The sequence below is a fragment of the Rhea americana genome, unplaced genomic scaffold (genome assembly GCF_003343005.1).
Source record: "Rhea americana isolate MKP2758 unplaced genomic scaffold, rheAme1 scaffold_87, whole genome shotgun sequence".
Lineage (NCBI taxonomy): Eukaryota > Metazoa > Chordata > Aves > Rheiformes > Rheidae > Rhea > Rhea americana.
This window is the reverse complement of record NW_028187055.1, coordinates 759842-772751: the sequence shown is the minus strand read 5'-3', so window position 1 is coordinate 772751 and position 12910 is coordinate 759842. Positions and strand designations below refer to the sequence as shown.

At 33.3% G+C, this 12910-nt stretch overlaps 1 protein-coding gene across 2 annotated transcripts in view; it reads left to right on the top strand.

The window, feature by feature from the left end:
* ZNF236 (zinc finger protein 236) overlaps nt 1-12910 on the top strand; it is an 84951-nt gene that overhangs the window by 39900 nt on the left and 32141 nt on the right. For both annotated transcript variants that reach the window (XM_085323780.1, XM_085323779.1), the window contains exons 13-16: nt 3196-3340; nt 6388-6648; nt 7186-7436; nt 8086-8187. In XM_085323780.1, coding sequence (XP_085179906.1) covers nt 3196-3340; nt 6388-6648; nt 7186-7436; nt 8086-8187 — 759 coding nt within the window. The remainder of the gene's footprint in view (nt 1-3195; nt 3341-6387; nt 6649-7185; nt 7437-8085; nt 8188-12910) is intronic.

Here is a 12910-nt window from a genome sequence, read left to right as displayed (position 1 = left end):
GAATAGATCTTTTTATTTACAGAGAAMTCTTTAAGATTTGTTTTTTTTTWWWAAAAAAGCATTTTTATATTACATTGCAGAAGAATGTAAATTAGCTAATGTTGGATTGTTGATATAGAAAAGGTGATGATGTCTGAATTTTTCTTGAGCTGATCAAATTTATTCTAATTGCATATATTAATGAGTCACAAAGTGTCTTGTGTGGTTTTAGTGAATTTGGTGTAGCTGTGCTCACAACTGAATTAAAATTCAGTTTGTTAAATAAAATGTTAGTAGTAACATTTCAATAAAGGGCAGAGTAATTCTAGCATATGCAACAGAGAATTCATATAGAGTCCTTTTAATTCTGTTGTAGAAAAACTGTTGCATCATTTTGTAAACCCGCTCTTTTGGAGGAAGGTAAGTTGTCTTACAGCTTAATGACGACAACATTATGTTGTCCAGTAGAGGTCAGACAGTTGGACAAGATGTTTACTCTTCCCTGCTGTTTGACTCACCAGTCTGATAACCCCTGACTTGTCCACTGTGTTGTCAGTCTTTACACAATAGAGTACTGTCTTTATTCTAAATTCTTTGTCAGTCTTTAAAAATTCTTTTGCTTTCATTAGTTCCAAGAATTCCTATATGCAAGAGTAATGGTTGTTGCAAGTCTCTTGTATCTGACACAATGTTTTCAGAAAGCAACAACAAAACTTTGCTGACAGCTTCAGATATCTGGATCATACAGATTTTGTCCAGAGTGAATCTCAAGAATAATTACAGTCCTTTTCTTGATATTAAAGAAAAACTTTTCAATAAAATCAAGATCTTTCTAGTGAAAATCCTTTTTTTAGTGAAAAAATGAAGCAGTATTAATAAAAAGAAAAACTATAAAAGTTATGTTTCTTACTGATACTTGGTAAYACCTGAACTCTGCTGGGTTTGGAATGTGCAATGTAGAAATAAGAACTTCTGTCATTTCTCTAGAAGGTGGCGTGTTTGTCAACCTACTGGTGATATTTTCACTTTTTGAGAAAGAGAGAATTCAAGACACTAGTATTCTTGCTCTCTATTCATATTAGTCTTTTGATGAGAAACAGAAAAAAAAATGATGTAGGTTTATATTTTGTTTAAAAGATTTAAAACAAAGGCTATTCACGAAGAGTTTTCTATTTAAATGTTTATTTCTTATTCTGTTAGTTGATGATATTTATTGACTAGGAAATACAAAAATGATTGTAATTTTTTTAGCATTTATTATGATTGCAAAGAAAGAACTGATGTGAGGAAAAATATCTTTTTGTAGACAGATCCCAGCTGTAGCTAGTGCTACAGTTAGGATAGAATCACCTTTAACTGTCCTAACAATTAAAAAAAATTTTTTTAAAATGTTCAATTTATCTGAGTTGAACAGGTTAAGTATATTATTTGGATGTGTTTTATATTAGGGATTGCCATTACTTTTCTAAATATAAGCTCCTTGTGATGATTAGAATGATACTGGTGCGAGTTTTGATTTAAATTTCATTTTTTCATTATCGTGTATGTTGCTGTAGTTTTTGTATGTGCAACTGTAGATTAATTGTTTTCCAGATACTCGTGCATATGTTCAGCTGTCCAAGTGCACTAAAATTTTCATTGATTTGAGGACAGATACAGAAGGATAGATAGTAATAGATAGTAGGATAGACTGAGGATAGAACCACTGTTTTGCAATGTTTCTGCAAACCAGAACCACTGTAAGCTGGGCTATCCATACAAATTAGTCTGCTGTCGTTCGTTCTAAGAGTTCACTGAATTACTCTGCTTTTATAAGATTCAAAAATAATTGAGAGAGTATTTGTCATATGGAGTTCTATTCTGGTTTGGAAGACCTATGTCGTCTCCTGTAGAATTACATCTGATTATCATCACAGAAGAATGCTGGAAGACATTCACAAGCAAGGATTTTTTGGGAAGAGAATATTTTTACTAGGCCAATAGAGTCAGTTGGGGGAGGTGAAGGAAATTTTAATGCACATATATGGATATATAAATATATACACCCACATCTTTTTCAAGTCTGAAACAGAAAAATCTGTTCTATATTTTTGTTGTCATCTCTAGTCAAAGTGGAGAGAACTTGGCTCTCCTTGTCTTCCATTCTTTTCAGTCACATTCGGAAGTCAATAATAATCCTTTGTACTTACCGTTCTGAACAGAAGATGAAACATAGATCGCTAGATGAAGAGTTCAAAGAATGAAAAGATGGCATACAAGGCTATTTAGTAGCATAAAAGAGATCTGATTCTTGGCAGAAACTTTGTGTCATTCACTGGTCTTATATATTAGCACTATGATCAGTACTTTTGGGGTTTAAAGATGTGTGAATGGTGACGAATCTGTTTACTTGAGAAATCTGCTACCCTCCCCATTCTTGTCACGGCTTTTGAGCTGAGGTGCTTCTGTTGGCAGCTCCAGAGATACTTAGATTAGCAGCTGGACATTTAGTAGCAGGAACTCTGACCTGATTTTCCACSGTTAGAATTGACTGGTTTCAGGGTCCAGTGTATAAATGGCATCTGTTCAAGTAAGTTTTTGTTTGTTTGTTTTTGTTTTGTTTTTTTCCCCTAATAAATTTTTGGAGATACTCAGACAATTAGCAAGACTGATGGGATTAGTAAAGGTTTTCCAAGCATAACAATTTTTTAGCGGACTTTTTTTTTGGTAAAAGGCAGGCATATATATATATATATATGTATATATATATATATATATATATGTATGTATGTATGTATATCATGATGGTCTGTATTTCTCACACAAAATACAAATTAAGTATTTATTAAGTTATCATATATAACTGGTGTACATTAATTAAATGTCATTTGGTTAAAATTGAGGTAGGAGGGAAAAATTACCTAATGAACAGTGAATTAGTAACTGTCAACTCTGTTTAAATTTAATGTTTGTTTTGTACGTCTGTGCAGCTTAATGTAATGAGGTGAACTGTAATGAGGAATAAAGAAAGAAGTAACACAGCATGTATTTTGCTAAATAGATGCATGCCTAATTTTAAATAGGTGCTGAAAAGATGCTCAGTTTCTTTACACTATTGCATACTTAAGAGTTTAGTCACTTAAAATACATTTTTTTCGAATAATAGCTCTTCAGACTACTGCAACTTTTGAGTAACTTTACCAATTTTCCTTTTTTTGTGTGTGTTTATATGTGCAGGTCTTATCCAGCCAATCCCAAGGAATAGCCAGTTCTTCCAAAATTATTTTAATAATAATTTTGTGAATGATGCAGACAGACCATACAAATGTTTTTACTGCCATCGAGCCTATAAAAAATCTTGTCATCTTAAACAACACATCAGGTAAAATAAATATACAGGAGGAAGGAAATGTATGCAATAATAAATCTTATGGAAAAGCATGAAACTCATATAGCATTCATTGAAGAGACTTTGTATTTCTTATTTTGCTGCCTTTAACTACAGAAGCAGTGATACTAATTTTTCTAGTAAGGTTCAAAGAAATTTGGAACTAATTTGTACACATGCACAGTCCCAGTTGTGCACATGCTGCTGTTTAATATGCAGTTTAGGCTATTAACACTCACAACAATTTTCCCCTAACTACATATGGAAGAATGTATGTAGTACCTTACAAATTCTTGTAGTAATTATGTAATTGCATACTCCAGACGATCTGCTTCGTATGTAACTGCWGTTACTTGAAAAGGAGATCAAGCTTGTCATTTTGTTCGCTATGTTTTACATACTAAACCTAAAACAAGCTTAAGCCATAATTGGAGCAAATGATTTTGTCTGTCATTTTGTTGCCTGAAGCTCAGTTCAAGTGCCATATAGTGGGTGCATTTTAAAATCAAAAGATCAGAGTCATAGAAGAACTTAATTTAGAGGGAACTAGTGGAAGTAACTAATCTAACCTCCTCCTCAAAAGCAAGGCTAGCTTCAAAGTTAGATCAGGTTGCTCAGAGCCTTATCAAAAGTTTTAGAGGCTGTGAGCTTTGTGATTCAGTCTATTTTTCAAACATTGTTCTCTACTTTATGCACCATGCATAACTGGAAGAGGAAATGTGGGAAAATTTCATGATTACCAGGATTCAAGGAAATATCTTACATTGCAGAAACAAGCAGGTAGCAGTATAAGCTCTGTACCACTTTCTTCCATCTCCAGTTGAAATTATGGTGAATGTCTCATGTTTCCCTTACAAATTGAGTTCTGTATTGGTAGAGATTCTCGAATAGGCTTGAAGCAGTTCTTGGTTTCTATATGTTGACTAATCGGAAGGAGAAAAGCCTTGAAGTGTTTTGCGTTTTGTAATACCGATCTAGATTTTTCACAATTATTTGCAGATATAATCAAGCGGGAGTCTCTTAAATCAAACCATCCTTGTTGTCCTTGACTTAAATAGTTGATTTTAGTCTTGTTTTACACATTTCTCTTTATTTTCTTAGCATAATTTTCACTGTTCAGTTACCATTAAAATGTCAGTTGCAGATACAGGTTTTTTTTTTTTTAGCCTAAAGAGGGTCTTATTTATCTTATATTTAGCCTAATTTTTATGTACATTTTACTAAAATGGGTAATTTAGARTTTATATTGATACATAGTTTTTGCATCTTTCATTTATGTTACAGAAGTATAGTTGACTTATTTACTAGTTTATTTTGGTTTTGTGTTTTTGTCAAGATTCTTTAAATAGAAATTGTAAGTATTCTAATTATACACAACATAGATTGCTTATTAGTTAACTTTTCATTTTGTACTTTTCTTTTGTAAGAATATATTTTTTGTTTGGAAGTTATCAATTTTTCAGATGCCTGTGCTAGAACTCATTCTACTGTTGCTTACACATATATTTCAACTCATTTTGAGCTGAATTTAAGTGCCTCATTAATTATTTTGTGCATCTTCATTTTTTTTCCTCCCATACTTAAGTATGAAGATGGGAGGAGGGGGGGAACCAATCATTTGGCACTCTTTCTTCTYATTGATCTTTGTAACAGAGTACTTAGTGAGTAAAGCTTAGCTTAGCTTTGTTATGGCCACAGAGAATTAGAGAAACTTTTCCCTTTTCCATGTTCTTCTTTCTTTGTAAGTAGTCATTACTATACCTAAATTGTGAGACTTTAAACTTATATCGTCAGTCTGCCTGCGTAAAATGGTGCTGATCATTGTTTAGAAAGCTTGTGTTCCTCTGTAACATAGGAAAACTTATACTTTTGACAGAGCAGTGACTGAACAAGATGTCAGATTCTTCTCCTGYGGAACACCAAGGAAGGGTTGGGTTACTCTACAATTAATTTCCATAGATGTTTRTTGGTAATAGAATAGTACTTCGATATCTCAGACTCTTTGCTATAGTATTGGATGTGGTGGTTGTAGACTTCTGTGGGCTGTTGGAATCTTAAGCCATCCCTAATTTTTCTCAATTCCAAATACTTATTTTACTATATCCTGTTCCACTTATCTTCCATTTTCTAACACTTACCCTAACTTTCTTCTGTTTTTCGCTCTTGRGATTGTACAGTTGTGACTCATAAAATTCTCTGCTCCATTTTTCCCCAACCGTCCTATAGTCTGTTTTATATCCCAGTGTAGTTCTAAGGGGAAATTCTTCTAATATTTCTTGAAAGAAAGGTTTAAGAAAAGGGAAGATCGAGTAGAGATAAGAGTTTCTCTACCTGAATACTCTTTTTCATGTAGCAGTCTAAAGTGCTGGCTATAGTAGCTCTTATTTACAGGTATAAAGGATGGGCAGAGTCCTCTCCAAGAGCTTTGTTGTTAAACATTAGGTTCTAGAATATTAGGTGCAAATTGAATTTATTTAGATTTAAAACTTACTTGCTAAAAAGTCACAGAAGATGTATCATAGACATAGAAGCCTTCCCTGTTGCTGAAATCAAGTCATTTTTTGCCAAACTGTAAAGATGCCAAAGATTTTCCTTAGGTGATTACCAGAATAGTGTTTAATATGAGCAGAGTAAYACGTTTTTTTCAGAACTTTTGTGGYCTGGATGAATTGTTTTAGCTGAAATTAACAAAATGTATAAATGATAATACCTCAGTCTGAAGAAGACATCTGACATAGAAAAATTCAACCCGAATGGAATAATTCTGGCAAAGTCTGACCAGCAAACGAGGTCAGAGTGCAGAACACAATGCAAACTGTCAGACAGCATTAGTAGTCATTGCTTYTAGCTCTGCCAATGATGACATGCAAGACGTGCACGTATAATTAGTTAGAGCTTTCAATTTCCAGCTTTTGTTAATTGAGGCATATTCCATCCATGAGTTACCTTTGTTTGGTTTATTTTGTTTTAAAACTCATTTTTTAAGTGATTTTTGGAATCAAATTATTAATCTACTTTAAATTCTATTTTCTCTTTAAAAGGTCACATACTGGTGAAAAGCCATTTAAGTGCTCTCAGTGTGGAAGAGGTTTTGTGTCAGCTGGAGTGCTGAAAGCGCATATTAGAACACACACTGGATTGAAAGCTTTCAAGTGTCTTATATGCAACGGGGCCTTCACTACTGGTGGTAGCCTTAGGCGACATATGGGTATCCATAATGACCTTCGACCATATATGTGTCCGTATTGTCAAAAAACATTCAAAACATCACTAAACTGTAAAAAGCACATGAAGACCCATAGGTAGGTATACAATTTTTATTTTAATCCTTTGGCATTTGTTTGTAGTTTTTTTTTTTTTTTTTTTTTTTTTTTTTTTTTAAAAAAAGACATGTATTTTTAAGAACTATTCTTTGTTCTTTTTGTTACTCTGAATCTCCAGATCAATGAATTTTGTATATATCTGGCACTACATAGTGCTTAAGAGTCTGGCTTGCAAGAGGGTTTAAACTATGTTGACCATGCCAGGCCGTGAGAAAAAAAAGTTGAATGAGTTTTCTGTTTGAGAGAAAATTACTTTGCTTCCAGTGATGCAGTAATTTGTTGAACTTGATTCCATCTAAACATTGTTCTCAAAAGCAACTATTTTTACTAATGTGTTAGGAATAAACTGAAGTGAAGAAAGACTAAGTACATACCTTGCCATTTAAATTTATGGGCTTCTTGGAATTCTCTGTAGTAAATGTTAATAACTGAACAAGTTTATACTCTTGTATAAATAGGTACAGGAGTGCCTAACTGAAGCCATAGAAAGGTCGTCTTTCTTGCCTTGCTTTGCAGGTACGAACTTGCACAGCAACTTCAGCAGCATCAGCAATCTGCTTCAATAGATGATTCTACAGTAGATCAGCAGAGCATTCATGTTTCTACACAGATGCAAGTCGAGATTGAAAGTGATGAGCTGCAGCAATCAGAAGCCGTTACAACAGATCAGCAAGCTATTTTAGAGTTAGACCAGCAGCCAGTAGTAGGCACAGAAGAAACGGGACTAGAACAGCAATTGGCTGATCAGCCTTTAGAGCAAGAGGAAGGTAAATATACAGAACATAGCAATGTTGATAAGTTTACAGTTTCTCAAAGAACTTTTCTTTACAAATTTCAATGATTGTTTCAAGACAATGCAAGTAACTGGAAAAACAYATGGAATAGAAGTTCACTACTGAATGTACCTGTGGCTTCTTTCATTCATTAATGTGTAGCAAGTGTTAATAAAAAGAAATGGTACAAAGTTTTAAAATGCTTTTATTTAACATCTCCGAAATATATTCTAAATATATGGAAAATAATGCTATGTACACAAAGCTTTTCTTCATCACCTCCATTATTAGTAAGTAGACTCTAARGCAGTGTTATTTAGGAAATTGTTTCTGTGTTTCAAGGTGGAAGAATACAAAAATACTTTATTGTTTTATTCTGTTAATAATAGTGGAATGAAGTGTTTTCCCTTTTGTTTATTTGGTCTTTTTCATGTTATAATTAGAAACCATTACAGAGAAATATAAACAAAGCCTACAGTAAGCAAGGATTTAAAATATRTAGGATTACCTGTCCAGCTAATCATTTTTTATTTATTTTTAATGTAATGCAGATTCAGATGACTATAAAATGTAATTCTTGGGGAATAACTGTGAATTATACAGTTAATTGTATCTTTTTTTGATTTCCTCCTCCCCCTTTCAGATAGGTTTGTGACATCCCAGCATGCTTTACAGGAAAACATCACTCAATTTGAACAACAAGCTATAACACAGCAGTCGTTTGATCAACAAGGTTTACCACAAGGTTAGTAGTTAATAAAGGTTTTAAAGTGATCTTTATAAGTTTTATTCTACAGCATCACTGTCATAAAGTATTTCAAAACTGGACTTGCAGAAGTGATGCAACTGCAATGCAAAGAGAACTTAAGACTTTATCTTAAATTACTAYTACGAAATTATATTTGGTAGAAGAATATTTTACTTAATTATTATATATATTTTGGGGCTGATGTTTAGTCATCATAATATGGGATTTATAGTCAGGCATTTTATATTTTTCTCTAAATTCTTTTTGAAATTGCTWTTATAGTAGGCAGTCCACACAATTTTTCCCTTAAATATAAGTCCATAGTATCCTGAGATAATCAGAGAGACAGTCCAAAATTTGAGTAGCTGTCAGGATTAATGCTTTCACCTAACCACAGCAGTTTTTTCTATGTTTTTACAAAACAACATATGTAACAAGTAAAGACAGTATAAGTTGGAAACTTCTTTTTTTTTTTTTTTAATTTGGCCTATAAACTACTCAGAAATATGTGGAGGGGTTGCTTATGTARCTTGGAGAGAAAGTGAAGAGATGACTATCTTCCCTGCTGTTCCCTGCAGGATTCTTTAAGATGTGTACTTGATAGGAGGCTAGATATGGTATGTGTGTGTCCTGTTTTGCTGTTCTGGCTTTTGGATTTTTTGTTTTTGGAAGAGAGGTGTGTATGTGTGTGTGTTTTAAGGAAACTTACTGATGGGTTAGTCTCCTTGTTTCAGATTCTAGCAAAGAAGTTTTGTGTCATAATAGCTGGTAATCAGTAATTGTTATTCTATCCAGTTGTTGACTAAACTCTTCTGACTTCTCTGTTTTTAATTTGTTTAGTTATCATTACATTTTTGTAAAAATGTAATTTACTATGTTAATTTGCATGGTACTGTGAAGAAATAGTGTGTTTGTTGCAGAGTTTAATCTTCCAGATTGTACTGCTTTTGTATGTAACTGAGGAAAGAAATCTATGTCTCAAGTTTCATTAAACAAGACTGAACCAGGTCCCTATTTAAAATGCTATGGATTACTTTCATTGGTTACCTTTTACAGTTTTCCAAATGAATGAGAAGACACTACAGAAAAAAGTGCAATATTTACTCTTTGTATGGTGGTGGTGGTTTTGTTTTTTATGGCTGCTTTCAGATTGAAAAACCAGTATGTAACCTTTGTTTTGTTATCTCGTTTAAACTTCAATTTCTTTGCATATGCGTGTTCTTGTTAGCAAAATAGTAAATACTAAGTCTTTACTTCAGGGAAAATAGACTCCTGTAGATCTTACAGAAACATTTCTTTCATCATCACCGAAATTTAGATAACTCATCAATACATTATAAAATTGGAACAGAGAGCCAGAACTTTTTTTTCAAATGAGACATTTTTGTATAAGACTTCTCCTATTCTACTTGGAATCTCATCCACAGATTCCCAACTCTTTGAAGTTTCCTTGAAGATCCTGGAGCCCTTCAAAATTTTTGAATTTCAGGTAGGTAAGCATATGCGCGGATGCATGCGTTAAATTGGTCGACCCTCTCCCTATGTCTGCATCTGTGCGTCATGCTCCTAATTTCTTTTCTTTGGCAGCTAGGCAGGATATTCAAGACCCAGATACTGTATCTTTWTTTTCTTGATACTTGTAGGCTGTATTCTTACAAAAATAGTTTAGCTCGTCATTTAACTTCATTAGTAAAACAACTAATGAAACACCCCAGAGTGTTGGGGTGTTTCTTTTTTTTAAGGAAAAAGAAAATCATATCCAGACAAAAGATGCTGATTTCTAGGTTTGCAAAGACCTGTGAAAACTTTACATGTTTATTTAATCTGATTTGGCAGTAATATTTTTAACAGAATTTCTATTTTGTTTACGTAGATTTTTCCTTTTGATATACTTCAAATTTGTAAAGAAGTATAGGTCTCATGAAGGTGCTATTCTATCACAATTTGTCATTCATTTTAGGTAGTTTTGAAAACATTGAGAGAAAAGGCATTTCAKTGTTCTTGATAGTTTTACATATTCATGCCTCTTCATTTCATGACCTTTGAATGAGGTAGAACAACCAAATGGATCCTCTTATCATAAAGTGGCTTTGGTTTATTGGGCATCATCTGTCATCAAACATATTTTCGTATAGATCATGTCACCATTTCTTCCTTGAAAACTCCCTATAAGCATGGTTGGATGTTGATAATTGAGATAGTGATGTGGGAATGGTCTTGAAGACCTACAAGAATTTTAAACATTATACAATTTTGTAACCTGTATGAATATACCCTTGCCACTAGACTGCTCTTTTGCTTTCTTATGAACTTGATTTGCAATCTCAGGACTTAAACAGTTACTGAAAGAATCAGAATTTACACATGGATTCTAGTGATTATTGTTGAACTGATTCCAGATATTCTCTGGGAAGCAAATGTACAGAACGTTTAATTGCTAGTCTCTGGTCTCCACAGAGATGCACAGATGCATGTAGGTATGTTTGTAATGTCAGTTTGGAAAATGAAGACTTTAGATTCTGTCTGAAACCCCAAAAACTGTATTTTCCATGAACTACYGTACTATTGGCTTATGGTTCTTACATGCAAGGCATCTCTGCTAGTGAACGGATTCCAGAGTATTCTGCTTTTTCAGTAATTTTATGTCARTGAAGAGATTAGCTTGGGTGCCAAGAAGAAACAAGCTTTGCAAATGAATATTTATACTGAAACAATACRAAAGCTCATTCTAAGTTTAGAGGACATTCTAGTAAAAGACTCCTCATACTACACAGAGCTTAAGATGTTTTCTGTTCTTCGCCTGGCTAAAGAAGATTAAGTTTATAGGAAAAAATATATAAGGGAAGAAGAGCAAGACTAGGAACTGAAGGATCTGAATTTTATTTGTCTGTTTTCCAGACTGAATTTCTGTTTTTTCTCAATGCTGTTCTGTCAAAATAGGATGGTACTGGCAAATGCCTTTAGCATACTCAGAAATGCCAGATCTTTTTAAAGTTTTGAGAGGAATTTGACCTTCATACCAAATACTGAGTAGAATCAGGATRCATCATGTATTTTCTAGTTACAGCTTTGATTTGTTGTTATTCCAGAACTGCTTTCAGGAGTAGTATTTCATTCTTCACTTTGCCCAAAAATATCTCTAAATATAAAACTTTTTGTCTTGAACACTTTGTTTCAAGACTGTTCCTGGAAAATTTTTCAGGATTTCAATAATTGCTATTACTAAAACACTGTGAAGTGAAACCGATATAGTAACTTTTTTTTTTCTTCTTAGCTAGTGAAAAAGGTACCACATAAAAGTGTYTGAGTTCTTTAGGTAGACTTTTCTTTATATGTTTAACAGTTACTTTCATTCTTATATGCAGGGCCTGGAAATGGCATTGTTTTTGCTTCTCAGTTTCTTGGGACCTAGGTTTATTTTGGTATTCTTACCAAATGTATCTTGCATATCTTTTTTTTTTTCTATAACACTACTTTTGAATTTTATTTGATAACAGTAGTTAGTGGCTCTCTTGTCACTGTAAAGCTTTGTTGGGCTGTTCTTCAGGCTACTTCTTTATTTCATTGTTCCACTAAGAYGATAACTGAGGTACAAGATTGACATTTTTGGCCATCATGAAAAGCTACGTTAAATTTTTTTGTGCGTATAGCTAAATCATACGATCATCCAAATTCTACCATAGTGAATCTTTTTGTCTTTTTTTTTTCTTGTAATCTTGGCTAGTTCTAGGGGAGAAGCTAGTATACAAGTTGCAGTATTGATAAGTTATAACCTAACAAATAATGCTTTCAGGGTTTGTTTACATTTGTTACTTTTAATTCTATGATGTGAGAGGTAGCATATAAGCATTTTTTTTCTATATTGATAACAGTATTCTTTTGCTGTGAAAAGTATCTTCTGGGAAAATTTCTACTTAAAGCACATCCCAATGTTTGATATATTGTAATTCAAAACACTCTTAAAGCATTGGCTTTTGATCTTTGATGCTATAATCATCTAATACAGGTTTATTTCTACCCTGTTTTCATAATCTTCATCCTTGTTGTCCATTAAAGGCAAACTGCACAGAAATAATAAAATGGCTGCTCTTATCTTAGTTACTGATGATTATGGTTTATTTTTTTTTCTACATAACATTGATTTTTTTTTAATATTAAAAATATTGGAAATGTTAGAGGGTAGGTGGATTGGTAAAAGAGCATCTCTAATAACATAGAGACCACTGCAGTCTGAGGTATATTTTCCTGACTCTCAATCAGCAATATTATCATTTCATTCGTTCATTTAGCAAATGAGATAATTAGGATCTGATATTTAACAAGAGCAAAAACAAGCACAAATTTCAGTTTTTATACCAGGAATATGAGTGTAAACACTTTTATTTTTACTTTGCAGTTTGCCTTTGAGAGGCCTTACTTTACTATTATCTAAAGAGTGGGAGTATGTGGAGGAGATCCAAAGTAGGAGATGGGGTTACTTTATCAGAAACTGGAGTTCTCCTATTGGGTCATCTCCTCCACTCACCCGCCATCCTCCCCACTGAGCTTTGCATCCTTGTGATCGGCTTCCAGTGTAGTTAAGGGAGCGTGGTACCAACGTGGATAAAGGGAGATGGGTCAACCCGTTTGACACATGCATGCTTACGTACAAGAAATTCAAAATTTCAATGGCTCTAAGGTAATTGTGGCATCCTGAAGAAACTTCAAACAGTGTTGTTCT